Source organism: Pleurodeles waltl, chromosome 7 (genome assembly GCF_031143425.1).
Source record: "Pleurodeles waltl isolate 20211129_DDA chromosome 7, aPleWal1.hap1.20221129, whole genome shotgun sequence".
NCBI classification, from domain to species: Eukaryota; Metazoa; Chordata; class Amphibia; order Caudata; family Salamandridae; genus Pleurodeles; species Pleurodeles waltl.
Window position 1 is genome coordinate 448,228,714 of NC_090446.1, and position 24,583 is coordinate 448,253,296.

Consider the following 24,583-nt stretch of genomic DNA (forward strand, 5'->3'; position numbering starts at 1 on the left):
ATTGTGATGCTAGGCACTGTTGTAAGGGCCTCATGTGCAGTCTTGCGTTTGGGACAATGGCTATGCATGAGGACATCATGCCTAGGAGTTGTAATATCATTTTTGCTTGTATTTTTTGTGTTGGATACATGCGTTGTATGATATTGTTGAAGTTTTGAATTCTTTGTGGACTTGGAGTGGCTAGTCCTTTTGTTGTGTCTATTATGGCTCCTAGGTATTGTTGTACTTTGCACTGCAGAATGTGTGATTTTGCAAAGTTGACGGTGAAACCAAGTTTGTAGAGGTTTTGTATGACCTGATTTGTGTGGTGTGAGCACCTTGTCAGTGAGTTGGTCTTGATTAGCCAGTCGTCTAGATACGGGAATACGTGTATTTGCTGCCTTCTGATGTGTGCAGCCAGCACTGCTAAACATTTTGTAAAGACTCTTGGTGCGGTTGTTAAACCAAACGGCAATACGTTGAATTGCTAATGTATTCCTTTGAATACAAACCTTAGGTATTTCCTGTGCGATTGATGTATTGGTATATGGAAATGCGCGTCTTTGAGGTCTAAGGTTGTCATGTAGTCCTGTAGTTTTAGCAATGGTAACACTTCTTGTAGCGTGACCATGTGAAAGTGTTCTGATTTGATGTAGGTGTTTAGTATTCTGAGGTCTAGGATTGGTCTCAGTGTTTTGTCCTTTTTTGGTATTAAGAAGTACAGTGAATAAACTCCTGTGTTTATTTGTGTCTCTGGTACTAGTTCGATTGCATTCTTTTGCAATAATGCTTGGACTTCTATTTCTAGAAGGTCGGAATGTTGTTTTGATAAATTCTGTGCTTTTGGTGGTATGTTTGGAGGGATTTGTAGAAATTCTATGCAATAACCATGTTGGATAATTGCTAAGACCCAAGTGTCTGTAGTTATTTCCTCCCATGCTTGGTAATAATGACCTATTCTTCCCTCCACTGGTGTTGTGTGGAGGGGATGAGTGACATGTGAGTCACTGCTTGGTTGTAGGGGTTTTGGGGCTTTGAAATTTTCCCCTATTCCTAGGGAATTGTCCTCCTCTGTATTGGCCCCGAAAGCCTCCCCTGTACTGTCCCTGGTAGCTGGACGGTGTTGCCTGTGAGGTGCTGGCCTGTGTGGCCTGACCCCGAAACCCCCCTCTAAAGGTTGTCTTGCGGAAGGTGCTGTAAGTGCCTCTGCTCTGCGGGGAGTAGAGTGCGCCCATGGCTTTAGCAGTGTCAGTGTCCTTTTTCAGTTTCTCAATTGCCGTGTCCACCTCTGGTCCGAACAGTTGTTTCTCATTGAATGGCATATTGAGCACTGCCTGCTGTATCTCTGGTTTAAAACCAGATGTTCGTAGCCATGCGTGCCTTCTTATAGTCACAGATGTGTTAATTGTTCTCGCAGCTGTGTCCGCTGCGTCCATAGAGGAGCGTATCTGATTATTAGATATGTTCTGTCCTTCCTCAACCACCTGCTTCGCTGTCTTTTGTAGTTCCTTGGTGTAAGGAAATGCCTCCTTGGCATGGTTGCCCCCTGGCTTTTTGCCTTTGCTGATGCTATGTTTACAATTGAAAGTGTGCTGAGGCCTGCTAACCAGGCCCCAGCACCAGTGTTCTTTCCCTAACCTGTACTTTTGTATCCACAATTGGCAGACCCTGGCATCCAGATAAGTCCCTTGTAACTGGTACTTCTAGTACCAAGGGCCCTGATGCCAAGGAAGGTCTCTAAGGGCTGCAGCATGTCTTATGCCACCCTGGAGACCTCTCACTCAGCACAGACACACTGCTTACCAGCTTGTGTGTGCTAGTGAGGACAAAACGAGTAAGTCGACATGGCACTCCCCTCAGGGTGCCATGCCAGCCTCTCACTGCCTATGCAGTATAGGTAAGACACCCCTCTAGCAGGCCTTACAGCCCTAAGGCAGGGTGCACTATACCATAGGTGAGGGTACCAGTGCATGAGCATGGTACCCCTACAGTGTCTAAACAAAACCTTAGACATTGTAAGTGCAGGGTAGCCATAAGAGTATATGGTCTGGGAGTCTGTCAAACACGAACTCCACAGCACCATAATGGCTACACTGAAAACTGGGAAGTTTGGTATCAAACTTCTCAGCACAATAAATGCACACTGATGCCAGTGTACATTTTATTGTAAAATACACCCCAGAGGGCACCTTAGAGGTGCCCCCTGAAACTTAACCGACTATCTGTGTAGGCTGACTAGTTTTAGCAGCCTGCCACAAACCGAGACATGTTGCTGGCCCCATGGGGAGAGTGCCTTTGTCACTCTGAGGCCAGTAACAAAGCCTGCACTGGGTGGAGATGCTAACACCTCCCCCAGGCAGGAATTGTCACACCTGGCGGTGAGCCTCAAAGGCTCACCTCCTTTTTGCCAACCCAGCAGGACACTCCAGCTAGTGGAGTTGCCCGCCCCCTCCGGCCAGGCCCCACTTTTGGCGGCAAGGCCGGAGAAAATAATGAGAAAAACAAGGAGGAGTCACTGGCCAGTCAGGACAGCCCCTAAGGTGTCCTGAGCTGAAGTGACTCTAACTTTTAGAAATCCTCCATCTTGCAGATGGAGGATTCCCCCAATAGGGTTAGGATTGTGACCCCCTCCCCTTGGGAGGAGGCACAAAGAGGGTGTACCCACCCTCAGGGCTAGTAGCCATTGGCTACTAACCCCCCATACCTAAACACGCCCTTAAATTTAGTATTTAAGGGCTACCCTGAACCCTAGAAAATTAGATTCCTGCAACTACAAGAAGAAGGACTGCCTAGCTGAAAAACCCCTGCAGAGGAAGACCAGAAGACGACAACTGCCTTGGCTCCAGAAACTCACCGGCCTGTCTCCTGCCTTCCAAAGATCCTGCTCCAGCGACGCCTTCCGAAGGGACCAGCGACCTCGACATCCTCTGAGGACTGCCCCTGCTTCGAAAAGACAAGAAACTCCCGAGGACAGCGGACCTGCTCCAAGAAAAGCTGCAACTTTGTTTCCAGCAGCTTTAAAGATCCCTGCAAGCTCCCCGCAAGAAGCGTGAGACTTGCAACACTGCACCCGGCGACCCCGACTCGGCTGGTGGCGATCCAACACCTCAGGAGGGGCCCCAGGACTACTCTGATACTGTGAGTACCAAAACCTGTCCCCCCTGAGCCCCCACAGCGCCGCCTGCAGAGGGAATCCCGAGGCTTCCCCTGACCGCGACTCTTTGAACCTAAAGTCCCGACGCCTGGGAGAGACCCTGCACCCGCAGCCCCCAGGACCTGACGGACCGGACTTTCACTGGAGAAGTGACCCCCAGGAGTCCCTCTCCCTTGCCCAAGTGGAGGTTTCCCCGAGGAACCCCCCCCCTTGCCTGCCTGCAGCGCTGAAGAGATCCCGAGATCTCTCATAGACTAACATTGCGAACCCGACGCTTGTTTCTACACTGCACCCGGCCGCCCCCGCGCCGCTGAGGGTGAAATTTCTGTGTGGACTTGTGTCCCCCCCGGTGCCCTACAAAACCCCCCTGGTCTGCCCTCCGAAGACGCGGGTACTTACCTGCAAGCAGACCAGAACCGGGGCACCCCCTTCTCTCCATTCTAGCCTATGTGTTTTGGGCACCACTTTGAACTCTGCACCTGACCGGCCCTGAGCTGCTGGTGTGGTGACTTTGGGGTTGCTCTGAACCCCCAACGGTGGGCTACCTTGGACCAAGAACTGAACCCTGTAAGTGTCTTACTTACCTGGTAAAACTAACAAAAACTTACCTCCCCCAGGAACTGTGAAAATTGCACTAAGTGTCCACTTTTAAAACAGCTATTTGTCAATAACTTGAAAAGTATACATGCAATTTTTACGATTTAAAGTTCCTAAAGTACTTACCTGCAATACCTTTCAAATGAGATATTACATGTAGAATTTGAACCTGTGGTTCTTAAAATAAACTAAGAAAAGATATTTTTCTATACAAAACCTATTGGCTGGATTTGTCTCTGAGTGTGTGTACCTCATTTATTGTCTATGTGTATGTACAACAAATGCTTAACACTACTCCTTGGATAAGCCTACTGCTCGACCACACTACCACAAAATAGAGCATTAGTATTATCTATTTTTACCACTATTTTACCTCTAAGGGGAACCCTTGGACTCTGTGCATGCTATTCCTTACTTTGAAATAGCACATACAGAGCCAACTTCCTACACTTGGGTAGATGCTCAATGAGGTGTTGCATCTCGTCCCAATGGGCTCTGTCATAGCGCGCAAGTAATGCTTGAGAGTTAGCGATGCGCCACTGGTTTGCAGCCTGTACTGCGACTCTTTCCGGCGGCATCGAACTTGCGGCTCTCTTTATCTGGGGGTGGTGCATCCCCAGATGTGTGGGAGTTGGCTCTCTTGCGAGCTGCTCCTACTACGACGGAATCTGGTGGCAGCTGTGTGGTGATGAAAACAGGGTCTGTGGGAGGTGCTTTATATTTCTTTTCCATCCTTGGTGTTATTGCCCTACTCTTGACCGGCTCCTTGAAGATTTCCTTTGCGTGCCGAAGCATTCCTGGGAGCATAGGCAGGCTTTGGTAGGAGCTGTGGGTGGAGGAGAGGGTGTTGAATAAGAAGTCATCCTCGACTGGTTCTGAGTGGAGGTTTACGTTGTGGAACTCTGCCGCTCTAGCCACCACTTGTGAATATGCTGTGCTGTCTTCTGGTGGTGAGGGCTTTGTGGGATACGCCTCTGGACTGTTGTCCGACACTGGGGCGTCGTATAAGTCCCAAGCGTCTTGGTCCTGGTCACCTTGGCTCACGGTGGTGTGAGCCGGGGAATGTGATGGAGTTTGTGCTGGTGAAACGTTAGTTACAGGTGGAGGAGAGGGTGGCGGAGTTACCTTTTTCACCATTTTTGTTTGTGGTGCTTGGTCTGTTTGAAACTCCAGTCTCCTTTTTCTCCTAATAGGGAAGGGTGCTTATTTTCCCTGTTCCCTCCTGTATGAAAATACGTTTCTGCGTATGGTCTACTTCGGTGGATTGCAACTCTTCCTCAAATCTATGCTTTCGCATCTGAGAGGACAGTGATTGCTCCTCTGAATAGGAACCGGTAACTGGGTCGGTTGCGGGTCGTTTCGGTACCGAAACCCTGTCTGTATTCTTTTTCGGCTCCGAGGTGACTTTCTTCTTTTTTGGAGTCGAAACCTCTCGGCGTCGATCTTCCTCTGTGCCACTGTCTCGGCGTCGAGCTGTTTCGGCACCGCTATCTCGGCGTCGATCTTTTTCAGCAGCACTTTCTCGGTCCAGAGAAGGCTGCGTGCTGGTGTCTCGAACGGAGTCGGACGATCTCGGCACTGTTTCGGCCTTTTTCGGTGCCGATGGTCGGTCACCGAATTTATGGGTCGAGCCATGGCCTGGTGGCAGTGGCATCCCCTGGGCCTTGTCACTTTTCTTGTGTGTTGTCTTCGACGTCTTACTCACAGTTCTTTGATCGTCGAATTCCTCGGAGTCCGATTCGTGGATCGAGAAGGTTTCTTCTTCCTCTTGTTCCTCGAACTCTCGGTGTGCTGTCGGCGTGGACGCCATCTGAAGTCTTCTGGCTCGACGGTCACGGAGTGTCTTTCGGGACCGGAACGCACGACAGGCCTCGCAAGTCTCTTCACTGTGCTCAGGCGACAGGCACAGGTTACAGACCAAATGTTGGTCTGTATACGGGTATTTGTTGTGGCATTTGGGACAGAAACGGAACGGGGTCCGTTCCATCAGCGTTGTTTTACACGCGGTCGGGCCGACCAGGCCCCGACGGGGGATCGAAAGCTACCCCGAAGGGCACCGGAGCTCTTCAAACTTCGATGCGGTGTCGATTCTATCTAAGCCGATCCCGAACGCAACAATACCAACGTAATCTTCCGATAGTTAGCTAACTTTCCGTTCCGAAACTCGGAGCGACAGGAACACGTCCGAACCCGATGGCGAAAAGAAAACAATCGAAGATGGAGTCGACGCCCATGCGCAATAGAGACAAAGAGGAGGAGTCACTCGGTCCCGTGACTCGAAAGACTTCTTCGAAGAAAAACAACTTGTAACACTCCGACCCAACACCAGATGGCGGGCTAGGCACAACATGTGTATCTACAGCGACAGATGCCATCGAACCTCTATTTATCTTGTGGTTTGCTGTGCTTCAAAGACAGTTCAAATGTCAGGCTATGTCTTCAGGCAAATTGGTGTCTTTTTTAACACGGGGATTTGTATTTAAGAACTTCTCCCACATCGCAGCGCGTGAAAGTAAAGTGAATTATGTGACGATATTGGATGAACTCAAACCAGTACGGGGAGAAATGTATATTGTGTGAGTGACAATGCAGCTGCCTGTTTTTCCGACTAGCTATATCCATTGATTCACAGACATGTGACCGTCATAACAAAAGACAAAACAAAAGTGTTCCCATTAATAGACTTCGGCTCCCTTATCAGGATAATAGAAAAACATCCATAATGTCACGGAGTCTGTTCTACCATGCATCTCCATAATTGCAAAACGACCTACAGTACACAAAAAATGGATGGAAAAAAATGGTGAGACAAGCTTGTTTCTTCGTCTGGCAACTGTTGAAGAAATCGATAGTCTGCAGCACACTGCCTAACGTTTCTAGATTTCAAAAGTCATGGAAGAAAGAGTTTTGTGTATAAAGTATAAAATTGACAGCAAAATAAAAAATGCAATGTAGTCTGCTTAGAACTATTATTACAAGGGCAATTCCTCATATCCAACTTGTGCTGATAGCCAAAAGGGAAGGGCAACACAAATTGAAATGAGTCTGTCTAAAACGGAACAAAGAACGCTCCCAGGGGATTCCCATAAATAGTTGGTTGGTGCAGAGCTGTAGGTCAAATTTATGTATGATGCACCTGTTGGCTGCCTCAGTTTCTCCTTGCCTCTAGCTTCTGAGAGCCGATTTGGTGATGCTATCTGTACATGCTTTTTACTTAAAGCATCACATTTCAAAGGAATGGTAAAAGCACAGCCCATGTCAATATTTTACAAAGCATTTTTCACATAAGCCAACCAGGGGACTAGCAGACCTTTTTCATTGGCAAGGCAATGTAAAATAATATCTTTAGTTAATGCTGCTTCCTCGGCACACCACACTGATAGCGTGAACAAAGAGGTCTTACTCAAATCAGGTCGGACATAGTCCAGTCCCAATTCTTTATGGCATACGAAATGCAAAGATGAAATTGGGGCTCCCAGGATTTTCCTGCAGAAGCAATTTTCCTCCCTTTGCAGGGCAAGGCAGTCATGAATACCCCAGACACCCGCCCACATACATAGCACTTGTAATACACTGGACTTTATAGATTTGTAACATAGGCTCCAATGCAATTACTTCTCTAGGGCGGGGGATACCTAACAAAGAGCTGACAAACCTGGCCATTCTTACTCTACACTGCAAAATATGCGGTTTCCAAGAACCACCCAGACTAAATGTTATTCCCAAATAGGAAAAAGTGTTTACACACGCTAGTACGTTAAGACCCGGTGTAATAGAAGAAATTATTGTGAACTTGGACCCATGATAAATGATTTTGTGAAATTGGTTTGTACGTCAAGGTTAGGTACAAAAAGATCGAATAAACTGACAAGTCTGCGGAAAACATTCGGTGTGAATGCCATTAACACAGTCATCCACATAACGAAGCGCTGGGAGAGCGGCACCCTTAACCTTAGCAATGTCCTGCGTGGACATACTGAGATGGGAACTGAGGTTTTTGAGATACAGAATAAAATGCAAAGGAGCAAGGACAAACTCTTGGCGCACTCTGTTTCCTATTCAAAACTCATCCGTTACGTCCCCATTCAGGCCCCACCTAACCCTTGCCTTTGTGTTGAAATGTAACTATTGATATAAGCAGAACAGATACAAAAGACATGCTCAAAGAGCAAAGATAATCTAAAGCCTTCAGTGGATTGTCAAAGTGAGCGAGCATTTTTTTTTTTTTTTTGTTTTTTTAGGGACAGGAACGATAATGAGTGGATGATTCGCAGCGTGAAGGAGCAGCAGGAGTGTAAAAGATAAATCGTGGACAGAAAAAAAAGGGGGATATGGTCTGTCAGAAAGGAGGTAGATGTGCTTACCTTCATGAAGGTTGCCAGGTTGGGATTGTAGTCATACAAGGAAGCCACAATGTTGAACTTGATCTTTACAGAGATACCCTCACCCAGGTTGTTCTCTGCTGCTATGTTGGCCAGAAGGTGAAGCAGCTCAATCTGTGCCGCTCTGGGGGAGAAAGGTTACATCATATGAGACAGCTGATGGATGTACGTTTTTAGCATTTCTCTGAGGAAGAATTCACAAGGTCAGGTCTCAAGCGTGGTGTACTCACACACCTGTCAGTACCCTTCTTGCCTCGTGCCTGGAGGATCTCATTCAGTTTCTTTACCACAATCACAGGGGTGATTTCTGTGCCTTTGGCAAACATTTTGGGCTTTTCCTAAAAAACAAACAAATGCGTCAGTCTATGGAGAGTGAATATGGTAAGAAGAGAAGAGAATAAGGTTAGGGAGAAGAGGAAAACATGGAAGTTACCAATTATTATAACCAGCACTGCTACGTTCACTAGGATTGCATATCTCAAAGAACTAATCTTCAACTTGAGGCAAGTATCTGCCTGATCCAGTGCCCGACTACAGGGTAAAATGGATCTAAGCAAGTATATCTAAGTAGGTTCAGTAGCCATGAGAAACAAGAACAAAGTACATTTGGGGAGAGGGACCTGGAAGTGAAAGAAGAAAAGATTTACAGAAGTAAACAGACCCCGGAAGGGGAAAAGTTACTTGAAGAGACAATAAGGCCAAAAATGATACTGCAATTGCATAAAAGCAGAATGATATAATGGGACCCCTCTTTACAAGCTTACCTTGACTAACGGAACACCACCTTTCACTTTCTCCCATTCGCCACCTGCTTCTTCTTCATGCTCATCATCTTCCTCTTGAATCTTCTTCCCTTTTCTGTCATGCTTTTTCTTAACCTTATCTTCTTTCTTCTTCTCAACAGCCTTCTTCCCCTCCTCTGTCATTGGCCTATGGATTGGATGAAAACAGACTCTTTAAATTCAACAGGGATCCTTAAATTCAACATAAAATGGGTGAGAACACCAAGCTTCGAAAGGGGATATGCTCTTCAATGCCACAGAAGAGGGAGCAGTGACAGGCAACGGGACTGGGTGAGTAATATCCAACTCTTAGAATGCAACTCCAGAAGTAGGGCAACTTTACTTGTAAGGCAAATAAGGCATTTGGGTACTTGGAGTCCATTTCTCAGCCTCTGCCGATGCCATTACTTATATGGTTTTCTGAACCCATTCTTAAACATGGATGTTTTAACTCCTCACAACCACAGAGCCTCTTGTGTGCAAGGATTAGGTTACCCTGTAAGCATCTGTTCATGGTATGTAGTGCTGTATATTCTAATGCTCTGCGTATTCTTGCCATCTAGCCTTGGGTCCAGATGTGTGCAAATGTTTTTTCCTCAAAGAAGGCTTTCGAGTCACAAAGCAAAGTGGGGACTCCTCTCCGTGATAGTGCGCATGGGTATGGACTCCATTGTTAGATTGTTTCCCAAAAGTCTGGTGAGAATGCAGAGTGAGTGTTAGTAACAAGATGTCCGTTCATATGAGAGTATATGAAAAGCACTGCAATGACCACAGGTGTCCAATGAGGAGGGTAGGCACATGTGAATCTACAGCACTACATGCCACAAACAGATGCTTACACGATAAGTAACATAATCCGTTCTATGGTATGTGTGGCTTCATGCTGTGAATAGACTGTAAAGCAGAGCCCTTCAGAAAGCTGTGGCTAACGCTGTGGGTGTTGCAGTTATTTGAAAAAGTGTACATAGCACAGCATGTCGTACATTTGCTTGTTGGCATGCCAATACATCCACATAGTAATGTTAAGTAAAGTTGTGTGGAGTCGACCATGTAGTTGCTTTACAGATTTCAGCTATTGGTATACTGGCAAAGAAAGCCATTTATGCTCCTACTTTAGAAGTAGAATGTGCCCTAGGAGGTGTGTAAAACCTTTTTTCCTTTGGCATAACATGATTGAATGTATTCAGTTATCCATCTTGAAATGCCCGATATGGGTTATCCTCTGTGATGGAGAGGAACAACAAAAGTTGTTTGGTTTACGAAACTCTTTAGTCCTATCAATATATACATCAAAGCTCTTTTTACATCTGATTTCAGTTGTAGAAAGGAAACCGGCAATTCAACTGATTAGTTTAGGTGAAAAGAACCCAAATTTCCTACCAAAGGTAGTGCCTTATTTCGAAGGACTACCTTGACCCTTTCTTTTTGGAAGAAAGGTTCTTCCAAGGTTAATGCCTGTAACTCACTAACATATCTAAGTGAAGTGATAGCTACTAAAAAAGCAGCCTTCCAAGATAGAAATTGGAGAGGGCAGTTATGCAACAGTTTGAGTGGTGGTCCCATAAGTCTACTAAGTACAACATTAAGATTCCATGTAGGTGCAGGGGTAACCCTAGGTGGAATTACTTTAAGTCCTAACATGGATGCTTTAATGACTGGTACTTTGAACAGTGATGAATGCTGTCTGTCTGTTTGGTAAGTAGAGGGAAACTGCAGCCAGATGTAATTGTACTGAAGTGTACGCTAGATCAAAGGTCTGCAAATGAAGTAGATATCAGATGATATTTTGAAAAGTTGCATGAAACAGACCAATTTGTTTACTATGGCAATAGAAAACCGCATAACACCCCGTTATTGTTGGTTTATGAGCGTCCTTGAAAATGGCCATACACTCTGGTGGGACACTGAGGTAACCAAACTACGATCTCAGGACCCAAATCACAAGATTGAGTTCCTTTGAATTTGGGTGTCTGAATTCCCCTAAGGTTCTGAGTGAGAAGATCTGGTTAAGGGGAAACTTCTCGTAAGGCACCACAGAAAGTTTTAGTGTGGTAAACCATGGTTGACGAGGCCAAGTTAGAGCTATTAGAATGAGGGTGAAAGGTTTGCCTGAGACCCCGACCCACGAATGGAAGACGTGGGAAGGGTAGAAAAGCTAAGGCAAATATCCCTAACCAGTTCATCCATACAACAGTGCCCTTAGTGGGTGTGGGAGCCTGAAGGCAAAGTCTGGACTTTTTAGGTTGTCTGCGTTTCAATCAGGTCTATCTGTTGAAACCTCCACTTGTGGTAGCAAGGGAGGAGGACTCAGGGAAGGAGTTCCCATTTGTGGGCTTGTTGCCACATCCTGCTGAGGAGGTTAGCAAAGTTGGTGAGCATAACAGGGAGGTGTTCTGCTAATAGGTGAATGTTAGACATATTGCCCACTGCCAAATCATCCAGGATACACGTGATAACTACAGAGATGATGTGTGTCCTTCTGTTTTTGTAGATATAACTTGGCTGTTGTGTTGTCCGTGTGGACTAAGGCAACTTCACCTTTCAAGTGAACTAGAAAAGATTTTAGTGCTAGGTGAACTGTCTGAAGTTCCATATAGTTGATGTGAAGGGCCTGATGTTTGGTGTCCCAAAGACGCTGAAATGTGAGATTCTGTAAGTGTGCTCCCCATCCTGTGAGTGATGCCTCCAATGTGAGAAAGATCTGGTGAACAGGGTCTAAAAAAAAGTCGACTCATCCTGCCTTCCATAAAAGACTCAAGTCTCCTGTGAGCAGTGGACCTACTTTGTAACAATACCTTCAAGGAAAGAACTCTGCAGCTTCTGGAACCCCAGAAACTCGTAACCTGAAGTGACCACTGCACCTGACGTCCCAACCAGAGGTAAAGCCAACAAACAGTGAAAACGCAGTTCCCCAGCTGCCCAGAGACCGAGCCCAGTGTTGTCTCTCCAGAGACACCTGCAGCCTCTGCACGCAAGGCCCCTCTCCCACAGCCTGATGGCGAGAGAAAACCCAAGCCTTCCAGCAAAAACTGCATCAGTCTCACACCTGACCCGATCCAAGGTGGGTCACTGGTGCCAACGACACACCCTAGCTCCTAGGAGCTTGAGTCCACCCTGGGTCAACCCCTGTTGGACTCCCAGACAGCACCTGCAGCCTCAATAGAGGACCCCCTGACTAGGAGTGCTCCCGATCAAGGAAATCCGACGCCTAAGGACACCCTGCACCAGTCACCCCTGGGCCCTGGAGAAGGGAACCAAAAGTACACCTACGTCCCAGAGCAATCCAAGCCTACTACCTGCATGTTGTTCCTGACTGGCTTCCTAGCCAGAGCCTGTTGCCTGTTTGTGAAGAGGTTCAACTCCCATAGAGAACCGTTGGGCACAGGACGCCTTACTGCACCCCTGCACCCGGTCGCCCAAGTGCTGCCCGAAGTGACCTGCTAATGTGGTTTTGATCAGTTTCCAGTACTTACCTTTGATCCCTGACCCCGAGCTTGTAAGTAGTTGTTAACCATGTGTTTGCTGAACATTGTTTTCCTTCATAGCATAAAAATTGCACTAAGTGTTGATTTCTGAAATTGCCAAGTATTTATGCTTAGAAGTCTACTTACTGGATTATGAAGGTCTAGGGTTTGAAACATAAAAATAATTATTTTTATTAACTGGTCTCAGATTTATTCTTTGAATGTGTCTCATTTACTGCCTCTGTGAGTACAACAAATGCTTTCCACAACCCTCTGACAGGCCTAACTGCTCGCCCACACTACAACAAAATAGAGCATAAGTCCTAGCTACTTTTGCCTCTACAAAGCCAACTGGGGATCCACTGGACTCTATGCACATTGTACTTCATTTGAGTGCACAATATAGAGCGCCAGCTTCCTACACCTTGCTAACAATGCTTGGGTGTTCACAATGTGCCAATGATTAGCTGCTTGTGTTGCAACCCTTTATCCTGGTGCATCAATAAGTTTAGGTCCTTTATCTGGTGGAGGGGTATCTGCTGTTTGTGAGTTTGCTCTTTTGCGGGCACTAGAGATTACTAGCTAGTCTGGGGGTATCTGGCCCTTGAGGTAAGGTGGGTCTGGAGGAGCAGCTTTGTACTTTTTAATACACATTGGTGTAGATCTCGCCTAGACAGCGGATCCGCTGCCTGATGCGGTGTCTAATCTAAGGGCTTTCATCACACAGACTGATTTTCACTGGTTCCTTTGTGTGCCCTTCTAAATTCTTTTCATTGGTTAAACTTCCTACTTGTCCAGTCTGCGTGTGTGTTATTCGCTTTCATGACTACTGCCCCTGTTATGTGTCCCCATACTCTTATATATTTGTTTGTTCAGTACACTTTTTTCCTTAGATTTGATTCTAGACAGTTTATTGTGCGCTTTCACCTGATCCTCTTGGCATTTACTCAACCTTTGCCGTAGTACAATCAGAATCTGTAAGGTATTTTGTTCTGATTCACCAACTTTAATTTTATTTGTTCCACTCGCATATTTTTGTTGGCATGGGAGAGACAACGCAGAGATTCAAACTCGGTTCCCCAAGCCCAAAGTCAGCAGCTCAGGCCGTTACGCCACATCCTCAAACACAGTTAACTTGAAAAGCAATTCATGATCAACCCACTCCCAGCACCACTATGCCTTTGCCCTTCGGTTGTCTTCAGTCTTCATCCCTTCAATATGTAGGGATTCTTTGGAAAGAGCCCTGGTTTCCTTTTGACTCCTTCACCTTCCGGGCAGTGGGCAGAAGGGAGCTAGTGCCTCTCCCCATTCGGCCCCCTCTGTGCGCTCAGCTCGCACAGAAGTATTATCAGCCTGTCTGCACCGGTGGTGTTTTCCAGGGCTGGAGTGTGTAAACCGCGCCGAGGAGGCCTGCTCAGCAGCAGATAGCAGAGAGACTGGCACCAGGCACCCCCGTTGTTTACCTGATGGTGACATAGCAAGCCCTCTCCGCCTGGCTTCCAATCCCCAGCGCTAAGACAAGCAGCTTGCCTCCAAACAATGCCCCTGTTATCACAGCCTCCTATCTCGCTCTCCCATGCCTCGTACTAAATCTTGTATACATTAATGTTTATTTTCTGTGCTTTTCTGTACATTGTCTGTTGCGCTTTCGATTTTCTCTTCACGGCTGGTGGATAGCAGGAGCAAGGTTACAAACTGTTTAAAAAAAAACAAAAATAAGGACTGGCAAGCTAGATCCAGGTAGCGCAGGGCAACTATGTCTATGTCTGCTCTGTTATCCCACAGGCGGGCACTCTATTCCCTGCTTTTCCTAGTGACGAGAAGTAGTGTGTGATTCAGGGCAACTTGTGATCTCCCTGGGCCTCAGCCCTTTTGAAATGCAAACACTGCAGAGAAATAATTAGCTCATACCCCATGCAGTAAACCAGTACGCTGCAAACCCATAAGTTCAGCATCACACGTCACTGCGCATACATTTATACGTGCTCACAGCCGCAATTAGAAAAAAAAATGGTGCAAGGGAGCAGATGCTCTGTGCACTCTTCAAGCATAACACACAGTATTAGTGCTTTGAGGTGTATCTATTTATCGCCTGATTGCCGTTTTGCTGCTCTATAAATATATTAGGTCCTTCTATTAATTTGGTGAAGGTTTTTTTTTTTTTTTGTTTATTAAACATTTTGCGATACAAAAGAATACAACCAACAAACCTGCCAGTCATCATAATTAGTGTGTTACATACAGTATGCTATTAGGTGTCTGTGAGAAAGTAGCCTCTTTCTAGCCTTGTTACCCCCACTTTGGGCCTGTTTGTGAGTGTATGTCAGGGTGTTTTCACTGTCTCACTGGTATCCTGCTTGCCAGGGCCCAGTGCTCATAGTGAAAACCCTAGGTTTTCAGTATGTTTGTTATGTGTCACTGGGACCCTGCTAGCCAGGACCCCAGTGCTCATAAGTTTGTGGCCTATATGTATGTGTTCCCTGTGTGGTGCCCAACTGTCTCATGGGGTGCAGCATTTCTTTTGCCACCCATAGGGAGCTCTGACAATTCTTACACAGGCCTGCCACTGCAGCCTGAGTGAAATAACGTCCACGTTATTTCACAGCCATTTTTCACTGCACTTAAGTAACTTATAAGTCACCTATATGTCTAACCTTTACCTAGTAAAGGTTGGGTGCTAAGTTACTTAGTGTGTGGGCACCCAACCTTTACCTAGTAAAGGTTGGGTGCTAAGTTACTTAGTGTGTGGGCACCCTGGCACTAGCCAAGGTGCCCCCACATTGTTCAGGGCCAATTCCCTGGACTTTGTGAGTGCGGGGACACCATTACACGTGTACACTACATATAGGTCACTACCTATATGTAGCTTCACAATGGTAACTCCGAATATGGCCACGTAATATGTCTATGATCATGGAATTGCCCCCTCTATACCATCCTGGCATAGTTGGCACAATCCCATGATCCCAGTGGTCTGCAGCACAGACCCTGGTACTGCCAAACTGCCTTTCCCGGGGTTTCACTGCAGCTGCTGCCAACCCCTCAGACAGGCATCTGCCCTCCTGGGGTCCAGCCAGGCCTGGCCCAGGATGGCAGAACAAAGGACTTCCTCTGAGAGAGGGTGTTACACCCTCTCCCTTTGGAAAATGGTGTGAAGGCAGGGGAGGAGTAGCCTCCCCCAGCCTCTGGAAATGCTTTCTTGGGCACAGATGTGCCCAATTCTGCATAAGCCAGTCTACACCGGTTCAGGGGACCCCTTAGCCCTGCTCTGGCGCGAAACTGGACAAAGGAAAGGGGAGTGACCACTCCCCTGACCTGTACCTCTCCTGGGAGGTGCCCAGAGCTCCTCCAGTGTGCTCCAGACCTCTGCCATCTTGGAAACAGAGGTGCTGCTGGCACACTGGACTGCTCTGAGTGGCCAGTGCCACCAGGTGACGTCAGAGGCTCCTTCAGGTGTTGCTAGCCTATCCTCTCTCCTAGGTAGCCAAACCCTCTTTTCTGGCTATTTAGGGTCTCTGTCTCTTGGGATTCCTTAGATAACGAATGCAAGAGCTCATCCGAGTTCCTCTGCATCTCTCTCTTCATCTTCTGCCAAGGAATCGACTGCTGACCGCGCTGGAAGCCTGCAAAACTGCAACATAGTAGCAAAGACGACTACTGCAACTCTGTAACGCTGATCCTGCCGCCTTCTCGACTGTTTTCCTGGTGGTGCATGCTGTGGGGGTAGTCTGCCTCCTCTCTGCACTAGAAGCTCCGAAGAAATCTCCCGTGGGTCGACGGAATCGTCCCCCTGCAACCGCAGGCACCAAAAAGCTGCATTACCGGTCCCTTTGGTCTCCTCTCAGCACGACGAGTGAGGTCCCTCGAATCCAGCAACTCTGTCCAAGTGACTCCCACAGTCCAGTGACTCTTCAGTCCAAGTTTGGTGGAGGTAAGACCTTGCCTCACCTCGCTAGACTGCATTGCTGGGAACCGCGACTTTTGCAGCTACTCCGGCCCCTGTGCAATTCCGGCGGAAATCCTTTGTGCACAGCCAAGCCTGGGTCCACGGCACTCTAACCTGCATTGCACGACTTTCTAAGTTGGTCTCCGGCGACGTGGGACTCCTTTGTGCGACTTCGGGTGAGCACCGTTTCACGCATCCTCGTAGTGCCTGTTTCTGGCACTTCTCCGAGTGCTACCTGCTGCTAAGAGGGCTCCTTGTCTTGCTCGACGTCACCTCTACCACCTGGTCCAATTTGCGACCTCCTGGGCCACAGCAGCGTCCAAAAACGCTAACCGCACGATTTGCAGCTAGCAAGGCTTGTTGGCGTTCTTTCGGCGGGAAAACACTTCTGCACGACTCTACAAGGCGAGAGGGATCCGTCCTCCAAAGGGGAAGTCTCTAGCCCTTTGCGTTCCTGCAGAAACCGCAGCTTCTTCTGTCCAGTAGAAGCTTCTTTGCACCCTCAGCTGGCATTTCCTGGGCATCTGCCCATCTCCGACTTGCTTGTGACTTTTGGACTTGGTCCCCTTGTTCCACAGGTACCCCAGATTTGAAATCCAGCGTTGTTGCATTGTTGGTTTGCGTCTTTCCTGCCTTATTCCCCTATCACGACTTCTTTGTCCTTTGGGGAACTTTAGTGCACTTTGCACTCACTTTTCAGGGTCTTGGGGTGGGCTATTTTTCTAACCCTCACTATTTTCTAATAGTCCCAGCGACCCTCTACAAGGTCACATAGGTTTGGGGTCCATTCGTGGTTCGCATTCCACTTTTGGAGTATATGGTTTGTGTTGCCCCTATCCCTATGTGTCTCCATTGCATCCTATTGTAACTATACATTGTTTGCACTGTTTTCTAAGACTATTACTGCATATTTTTGCTATTGTGTATATATATCTTGTGTATATTTCCTATCCTCTCACTGAGGGTACACTCTAAGATACTTTGGCATATTGTCATAAAAATAAAGTACCTTTATTTTTAGTATAACTGTGTATTGTGTTTTCTTATGATATTGTGCATATGACACTAAGTGGTACTGTAGGAGCTTCACTCGTCTCCTAGTTCAGCCTAAGCTGCTCTGCTAAGCTACCATTATCTATCAGCCTATGCTGCTAGACACCCTATACACTAATAAGGAATAACTGGGCCTGGTGCAAGGTGCAAGTACCCCTAGGTACTCACTACAAGCCAGTCCAGCCTCCTACATTGGTTGTGCAGCGGTGGGATAAGTGCTTTGAGACTACTTACCACTCTTGTCACTGTACTTTTCATAAGAGAAAAATATACAAAACAAGTTCAGTGTATAAACACATTGCCAAAACGTTTTGCATTTCCTCTTTTCACTCTTTTCTAAGTGCTGAAAAGTACTTCTAACTTTCTAAAAAGTTCTAAAAAGTTTTAAAAGTTTTTTTCTCTGTCTTTCTAAAAGCTCTGACAAACTTTTTTTCTCTTTTTCTATCACTTTAACTCTCTCTAAAAAAAATGTCTGGCACAGGCCAAAATGTTGATCTGTCCAAACTTACATATGACCACCTTAGCTGGAAAGGAGCAAGGAGTCTCTGTGTAGAGAGAGGTTTGAGTGTAGGGAAGAATCCTTCCTTGGAACTGTTACTTAACATGCTTAGAGAACAAGATAAGGCAAGAAGTGCCCCATCTGTAGAAAAAGTAGCTAATGGTTCCCAATCTGATCCAGGGACTCCCCCAGGAAAAGATTCAGGAAAGAAACTTCCTAGCCTGCCCATTACTAGACAGTCTAGCATAGTTGGTAATGATGTGGAGTCAAACCATACAAATAGTGTTGTCTCACATCATAGCAAAAGCATTTATTCTCACCACAGTGGTACTGATGTTTCTGTTAGCCAAGCTGTTAGGGTGCCCTCTGTAAGGGACAGGTCTCCTTCTGTCCATTCTCACCATACTTCTGTTTCAAGGCATGTCCCTCCCACCCACCCTGATGACAGATTGTTAGAAAGGGAGCTCAATAGATTGAGAGTGGAACAAACCAGACTGAAGCTCAAGAAGCAACAGCTGGATTTGGATAGACAGACTTTAGAAGTAGAGAAGGAGAGACAGACACCGGGTTCAGAAACCCATGGTGGCAGCAGCAGTATTCCCCATAGTCATCCTGCAAAAGAGCATGATTCCAGGAATCTGCATAAGATAGTTCCCCCTTATAAGGAGGGGGATGACATTAACAAGTGGTTTACTGCACTTGAGAGGGCCTGTGCTGTACAGGATGTCCCTCAAAGGCAGTGGGCTGCTATCCTATGGCTATCATTTAGTGGAAAAGGTAGGGATAGGCTCCTTACTGTAAATGAAAATGAAGCTAATGATTACAAAGTTCTTAAGAATGCACTCCTGGATGGTTATGGCTTAACCACTGAACAATACAGGATAAAGTTCAGAGAGACCAAAAAGGAGTCTTCACAGGACTGGGTTGATTTCATTGACCATTCAGTGAAGGCCTTGGAGGGGTGGTTACATGGCAGTAAAGTTATTGATTAGGACAGCCTGTATAACTTGATCCTGAGAGAGCATATTCTTAATAATTGTGTCTGATTTGTTACACCAGTACTTGGTGGACTCTGATCTGACCTCTCCCCAAGAATTGGGAAAGAAGGCAGACAAATGGGTCAGAACAAGGGTGAACAGAAAAGTTCATATTGAACAGAAAAGTTCATACAGGGGGTGACAAAGAGAACACTAAGAAGAAAGATGGTGAAAAATCTCAAGATAAGCATGGGGATAAGGGTAAAACCAAAGATCCCACTTCAAATCTTAAACACTCTTCAGAGGGTGGGGATAAAACAAATTCTTCCTCTTCTTCCCAACCTGCACACATTAAAAAGCCTTGGTGCTTTGTGTGTAAAAACAGAGGCCATAGGCCAGGGGATAAGTCCTGTCCAGGTAAACCCCCTGAGCCTACCACCACTAATACATCAAGCTCTAGTGCCCCTAGCAGTAGTGGTACTAGTGGTGGGACTGCTGGCAACAGTCAAGCAAAGGGTGTAGTTTGGTTCACTTATGGGTCCATCATAGAAACTGGGGTAGTCAGTCCCAAGACAGTTTCTGTCACACCTAGTGGCATTGGCCTTGCCACACTGGCTGCTTGTCCCCTTACAATGGATAAGTACAGGCAGACAGTTTCAATAAATGATGTTGAGGCCTTGGCCTACAGGGACACAGGTGCCAGTATCACTTTGGTGACTGAAAACCTAGTGCACCCTGATCAACACATCATTGGACAACAGTATAAGATTATTGATGTCCATAACTCCACTAAGTTTCTTCCCTTAGCTATAATTCAGTTTAGTTGGGGTGGAGTTACTGGCCCTAAGCAGGTGGTGGTATCACCTAGCTTACCTGTAGACTGTCTCTTATGTAATGACCTAGAGGCCTCAGGTTGGGCTGATGTAGAGTTTTATGCCCATGCAGCCATGCTGGGCATCCCAGAGGAATTGTTCCCTCTCATTTCTACTGAAATGAAAAAGCAAAGGAGAGAAGGCCTGAAAACTCAGGATCCCTCTCCATCAACAGGTAAAAAGGGTATCACAGTATCCCCTAACCACCCTACCATTCAGGATACCATTCCTGTGGTGGGAGAAACCTCTCCTGGGGTGGCACCTGTTCCAAGGGAATCATCAGCTGGCAAAGCTGGACTCCCTGAGGTAGAAGTACCTCTCTGTGGGATAACTAACATTGGTGAGAAAAAGAGCACCATTTTAGTTAACATGGAGCATCCCTCCAACCCTCCCAGAGAAACTTTAGTGTAGAAACTCTGCACTGCCTCACATCACTTAGGACAGCATCCCTGCCCTAGTGTGGAGCTCATAGGACAGCATCCCTGCCCTGCTCCAACTCAAGAGAAACAGCATCCCTGTTCTCTCTTCCAGCCATATGGACAAAGTTTTTGCCCAGCTATGGCTTTTCTGAGACAGCATCCCTGTCTGGCATTTCCATCACTACAAATAGGTTCAGTGGACAATTCCCACTGCTCTAAACTAAAACGTACTGATAGAAACTGTAAGGAAATGCCTCCTTGGCATGGTTGCCCCCTGACTTTTTGCCTTTGCTGATGCTATGTTTACAATTGAAAGTGTGCTGAGGCCTGCTAACCAGGCCCCAGCACCAGTGTTCTTTCCCTAACCTGTACTTTTGTATCCACAATTGGCAGACCCTGGCATCCAGATAAGTCCCTTGTAACTGGTACTTCTAGTACCAAGGGCCCTGATGCCAAGGAAGGTCTCTAAGGGCTGCAGCATGTCTTATGCCACCCTGGAGACCTCTCACTCAGCACAGACACACTGCTTGCCAGCTTGTGTGTGCTAGTGAGGACAAAACGAGTAAGTCGACATGGCACTCCCCTCAGGGTGCCATGCCAGCCTCTCACTGCCTATGCAGTATAGGTAAGACACCCCTCTAGCAGGCCTTACAGCCCTAAGGCAGGGTGCACTATACCATAGGTGAGGGTACCAGTGCATGAGCATGGTACCCCTACAGTGTCTAAACAAAACCTTAGACATTGTAAGTGCAGGGTAGCCATAAGAGTATATGGTCTGGGAGTCTGTCAAACACGAACTCCACAGCACCATAATGGCTACACTGAAAACTGGGAAGTTTGGTATCAAACTTCTCAGCACAATAAATGCACACTGATGCCAGTGTACATTTTATTGTAAAATACACCCCAGAGGACACCTTAGAGGTGCCCCCTGAAACTTAACCGACTATCTGTGTAGGCTGACTAGTTTTAGCAGCCTGCCACAAACCGAGACATGTTGCTGGCCCCATGGGGAGAGTGCCTTTGTCACTCTGAGGCCAGTAACAAAGCCTGCACTGGGTGGAGATGCTAACACCTCCCCCAGGCAGGAATTGTCACACCTGGCGGTGAGCCTCAAAGGCTCACCTCCTTTGTGCCAACCCAGCAGGACACTCCAGCTACTGGAGTTGCCCGCCCCCTCCGGCCAGGCCCCACTTTTGGCGGCAAGGCCGGAGAAAATAATGAGAAAAACAAGGAGGAGTCACTGGCCAGTCAGGACAGCCCCTAAGGTGTCCTGAGCTGAAGTGACTAACTTTTAGAAATCCTCCATCTTGCAGATGGAGGATTCCCCCAATAGGGTTAGGATTGTGACCCCCTCCCCTTGGGAGGAGGCACAAAGAGGGTGTACCCACCCTCAGGGCTAGTAGCCATTGGCTACTAAACCCCCAGACCTAAACACGCCCTTAAATTTAGTATTTAAGGGCTACCCTGAACCCTAGAAAATTAGATTCCTGCAACTACAAGAAGAAGGACTGCCTAGCTGAAAACCCCTGCAGCGGAAGACCAGAAGACGACAACTGCCTTGGCTCCAGAAACTCACCGGCCTGTCTCCTGCCTTCCAAAGATCCTGCTCCAGCGACGCCTTCCAAAGGGACCAGCGACCTCGACATCCTCTGAGGACTGCCCCTGCTTCGAAAAGACAAGAAACTCCCGAGGACAGCGGACCTGCTCCAAGAAAGGCTGCAACTTTGTTTCCAGCAGCCTTGAAAGAACCCTGCAAGCTCCCCGCAAGAAGCGTGAGACTTGCAACACTGCACCCGGCGACCCCGACTCGGCTGGTGGCGATCCAACACCTCAGGAGGGACCCCAGGACTACTCTAAGACTGAGTACAAAAACCTGTCCCCCCTGAGCCCCCACAGCGCCGCCTGCAGAGGGAATCCCGAGGCTTCCCCTGACCGCGACTCTTTGAATCCTAAGTCCCGACACCTGGGAGAGACCCTGCACCCGCAGCCCCCAGGACCTGAAGGACCGGACTTTCACTGGAGGAGTGACCCCCAGAAGTCCCTCTCCCTTGATCAAGTGGAGGTTTCCCCGAGGAACCCCCCCCTTTCCTGCCTGCAGCGCTGAAGAGATCCCTAGATCTCCCATTGACTTCCATTACAAACCCGACGCTTGTTTCTACACTGCACCCGGCCGCCCCCGCGCTGCTGAGGGTGAAATTTCTGTGTGGGCTTGTGTCCCCCCCGGTGCCCTACAAAACCCCCCTGGTCCGCCCTCCGAAGACGCGGGTACTTACCTGCAAGCAGACCGGAACCGGGGCACCCCCTTCTCTCCATTCTAGCCTATGTGTTTTGGGCACCACTTTGAACTCTGCACCTGACCGGCCCTGAGCTGCTGGTGTGGTGACTTTGGGGTTGCTCTGAACCCCCAACGGTGGGCTACCTTGGACCAAGAACTAAGCCCTGTAAGTGTCTTACTTACCTGGTTAACCTAACAAATACTTACCTCCCCTAGGAACTGTGAAAATTGCACTGTGTCCACTTTTAAAACAGCTATTTGTGAATAACTTGAAAAGTATACATGCAATTTTGATGATTTGAAGTTCCTAAAGTACTTACCTGCAATACCTTTCGAATGAGATATTACATGTAGAATTTGAACCTGTGGTTCTTAAAATAAACTAAGAAAAGATATTTTTCTATATAAAAACCTATTGGCTGGATTTGTCTCTGAGTGTGTGTACCTCATTTATTGTCTATGTGTATGTACAACAAATGCTTAACACTACTCCTTGGATAAGCCTACTGCTCGACCACACTACCACAAAATAGAGCATTAGTATTATCTCTTTTTACCACTATTTTACCTCTAAGGGGAACCCTTGGACTCTGTGCATGCTATTCCTTACTTTGAAATAGCACATACAGAGCCAACTTCCTACAGAAACTCTGAAAATACATCTTCACATTGTTGCTTAGCTAAAAAACTTCAAACAGGGTGGTTTACATCCCCACAGGGAAGTAACCATATAGTGGATGATAAAGGGAGTAACCAGTCTATTGCAGAGCTACTCTCTACTTATCACCACTTAGACAATAAAGTCTCAACTGGCCAAGGTTAGCCTTATTGTCCTTCGTTTGGAGGGGGGGGGGGGGGTTGTGTGAGAAAGTAGCCTCTTTCTAGCCTTGTTACCCCCACTTTGGGCCTGTTTGTGAGTGTATGTCAGGGTGTTTTCACTGTCTCACTGGTATCCTGCTTGCCAGGGCCCAGTGCTCATAGTGAAAACCCTATGTTTTCAGTATGTTTGTTATGTGTCACTGGGACTCTGCTAGCCAGGACCCCAGTGCTCATAAGTTTGTGGCCTATATGTATGTGTTCCCTGTGTGGTGCCTAACTGTCTCACTGAGGCTCTGCTAACCAGAACCTCAGTGGTTATGCTCTCTCATTTCTTTCAAATTGTCACTAACAGGCTAGTGACCAATTTTACCAATTTACATTGGCTTACTGGAACACCCTTATAATTCCCTAGTATATGGTACTGAGGTACCCAGGGTATTGGGGTTCCAGGAGATCCCTATGGGCTGCAGCATTTCTTTTGCCACCCATAGGGAGCTCTGACAAATCTTACACAGGCCTGCCACTGCAGCCTGAGTGAAATAACGTCCACGTTATTTCACAGCCATTTTTCACTGCACTTAAGTAACTTATAAGTCACCTATATCTCTAACCTTTACCTAGTAAAGGTTGGGTGCTAAGTTACTTAGTGTGTGGGCACCCTGGCACTAGCCAAGGTGCCCCCACATTGTTCAAGGCCAATACCCCGGACTTTGTGAGTGCGGGGACACCATTACACGTGTGCACTACATATAGGTCACTACCTATATGTAGCTTCACAATGGTAACTCCGAATATGGCCATGTAATATGTCTATGATCATGGAATTGCCCCCTCTATTCCATCCTGGCATAGTTGGCACAATCCCATGATCCCAGTGGTCTGTAGCACAGACCCTGGTACTGCCAAACTGCCTTTCCCGGGGTTTCACTGCAGCTGCTGCTGCTGCCAACCCCTCAGACAGGCATCTGCCCTCCTGGGGTCCAGCCAGGCCTGGCCCAGGATGGCAGAACAAAGGACTTCCTCTGAGAGAGGGTGTTACACCCTCTCCCTTTGGAAAATGGTGTGAAGGCAGGGGAGGAGTAGCCTCCCCCAGCCTCTGGAAATGCTTTCTTGGGCACAGATGTGCCCAATTCTGCATAAGCCAGTCTACACCGGTTCAGGGGACCCCTTAGCCCTGCTCTGGCGCGAAACTGGACAAAGGAAAGGGGAGGGACCACTCCCCTGACCTGTACCTCCCCTGGGAGGTGCCCAGAGCTCCTCCAGTGTGCTCCAGACCTCTGCCATCTTGGAAACAGAGGTGCTGCTGGCACACTGGACTGCTCTGAGTGGCCAGTGCCACCAGGTGACGTCAGAGACTCCTTG

General features: G+C 47.4%; 1 protein-coding gene across 1 annotated transcript in view; it reads right to left on the reverse strand.

The window, feature by feature from the left end:
* The window catches only part of LOC138304166 (eukaryotic translation initiation factor 3 subunit C-like), a 349,228-nt gene that overhangs the window by 186,273 nt on the left and 138,372 nt on the right, over window positions 1-24,583 (reverse strand). Inside the window, exons 9-11 of the mRNA XM_069243993.1 lie at window positions 8,877-9,042; window positions 8,347-8,450; window positions 8,095-8,236 (exon numbers count right to left, since the gene is read on the reverse strand). Coding sequence (XP_069100094.1) covers window positions 8,095-8,236; window positions 8,347-8,450; window positions 8,877-9,042 — 412 coding nt within the window. The remainder of the gene's footprint in view (window positions 1-8,094; window positions 8,237-8,346; window positions 8,451-8,876; window positions 9,043-24,583) is intronic.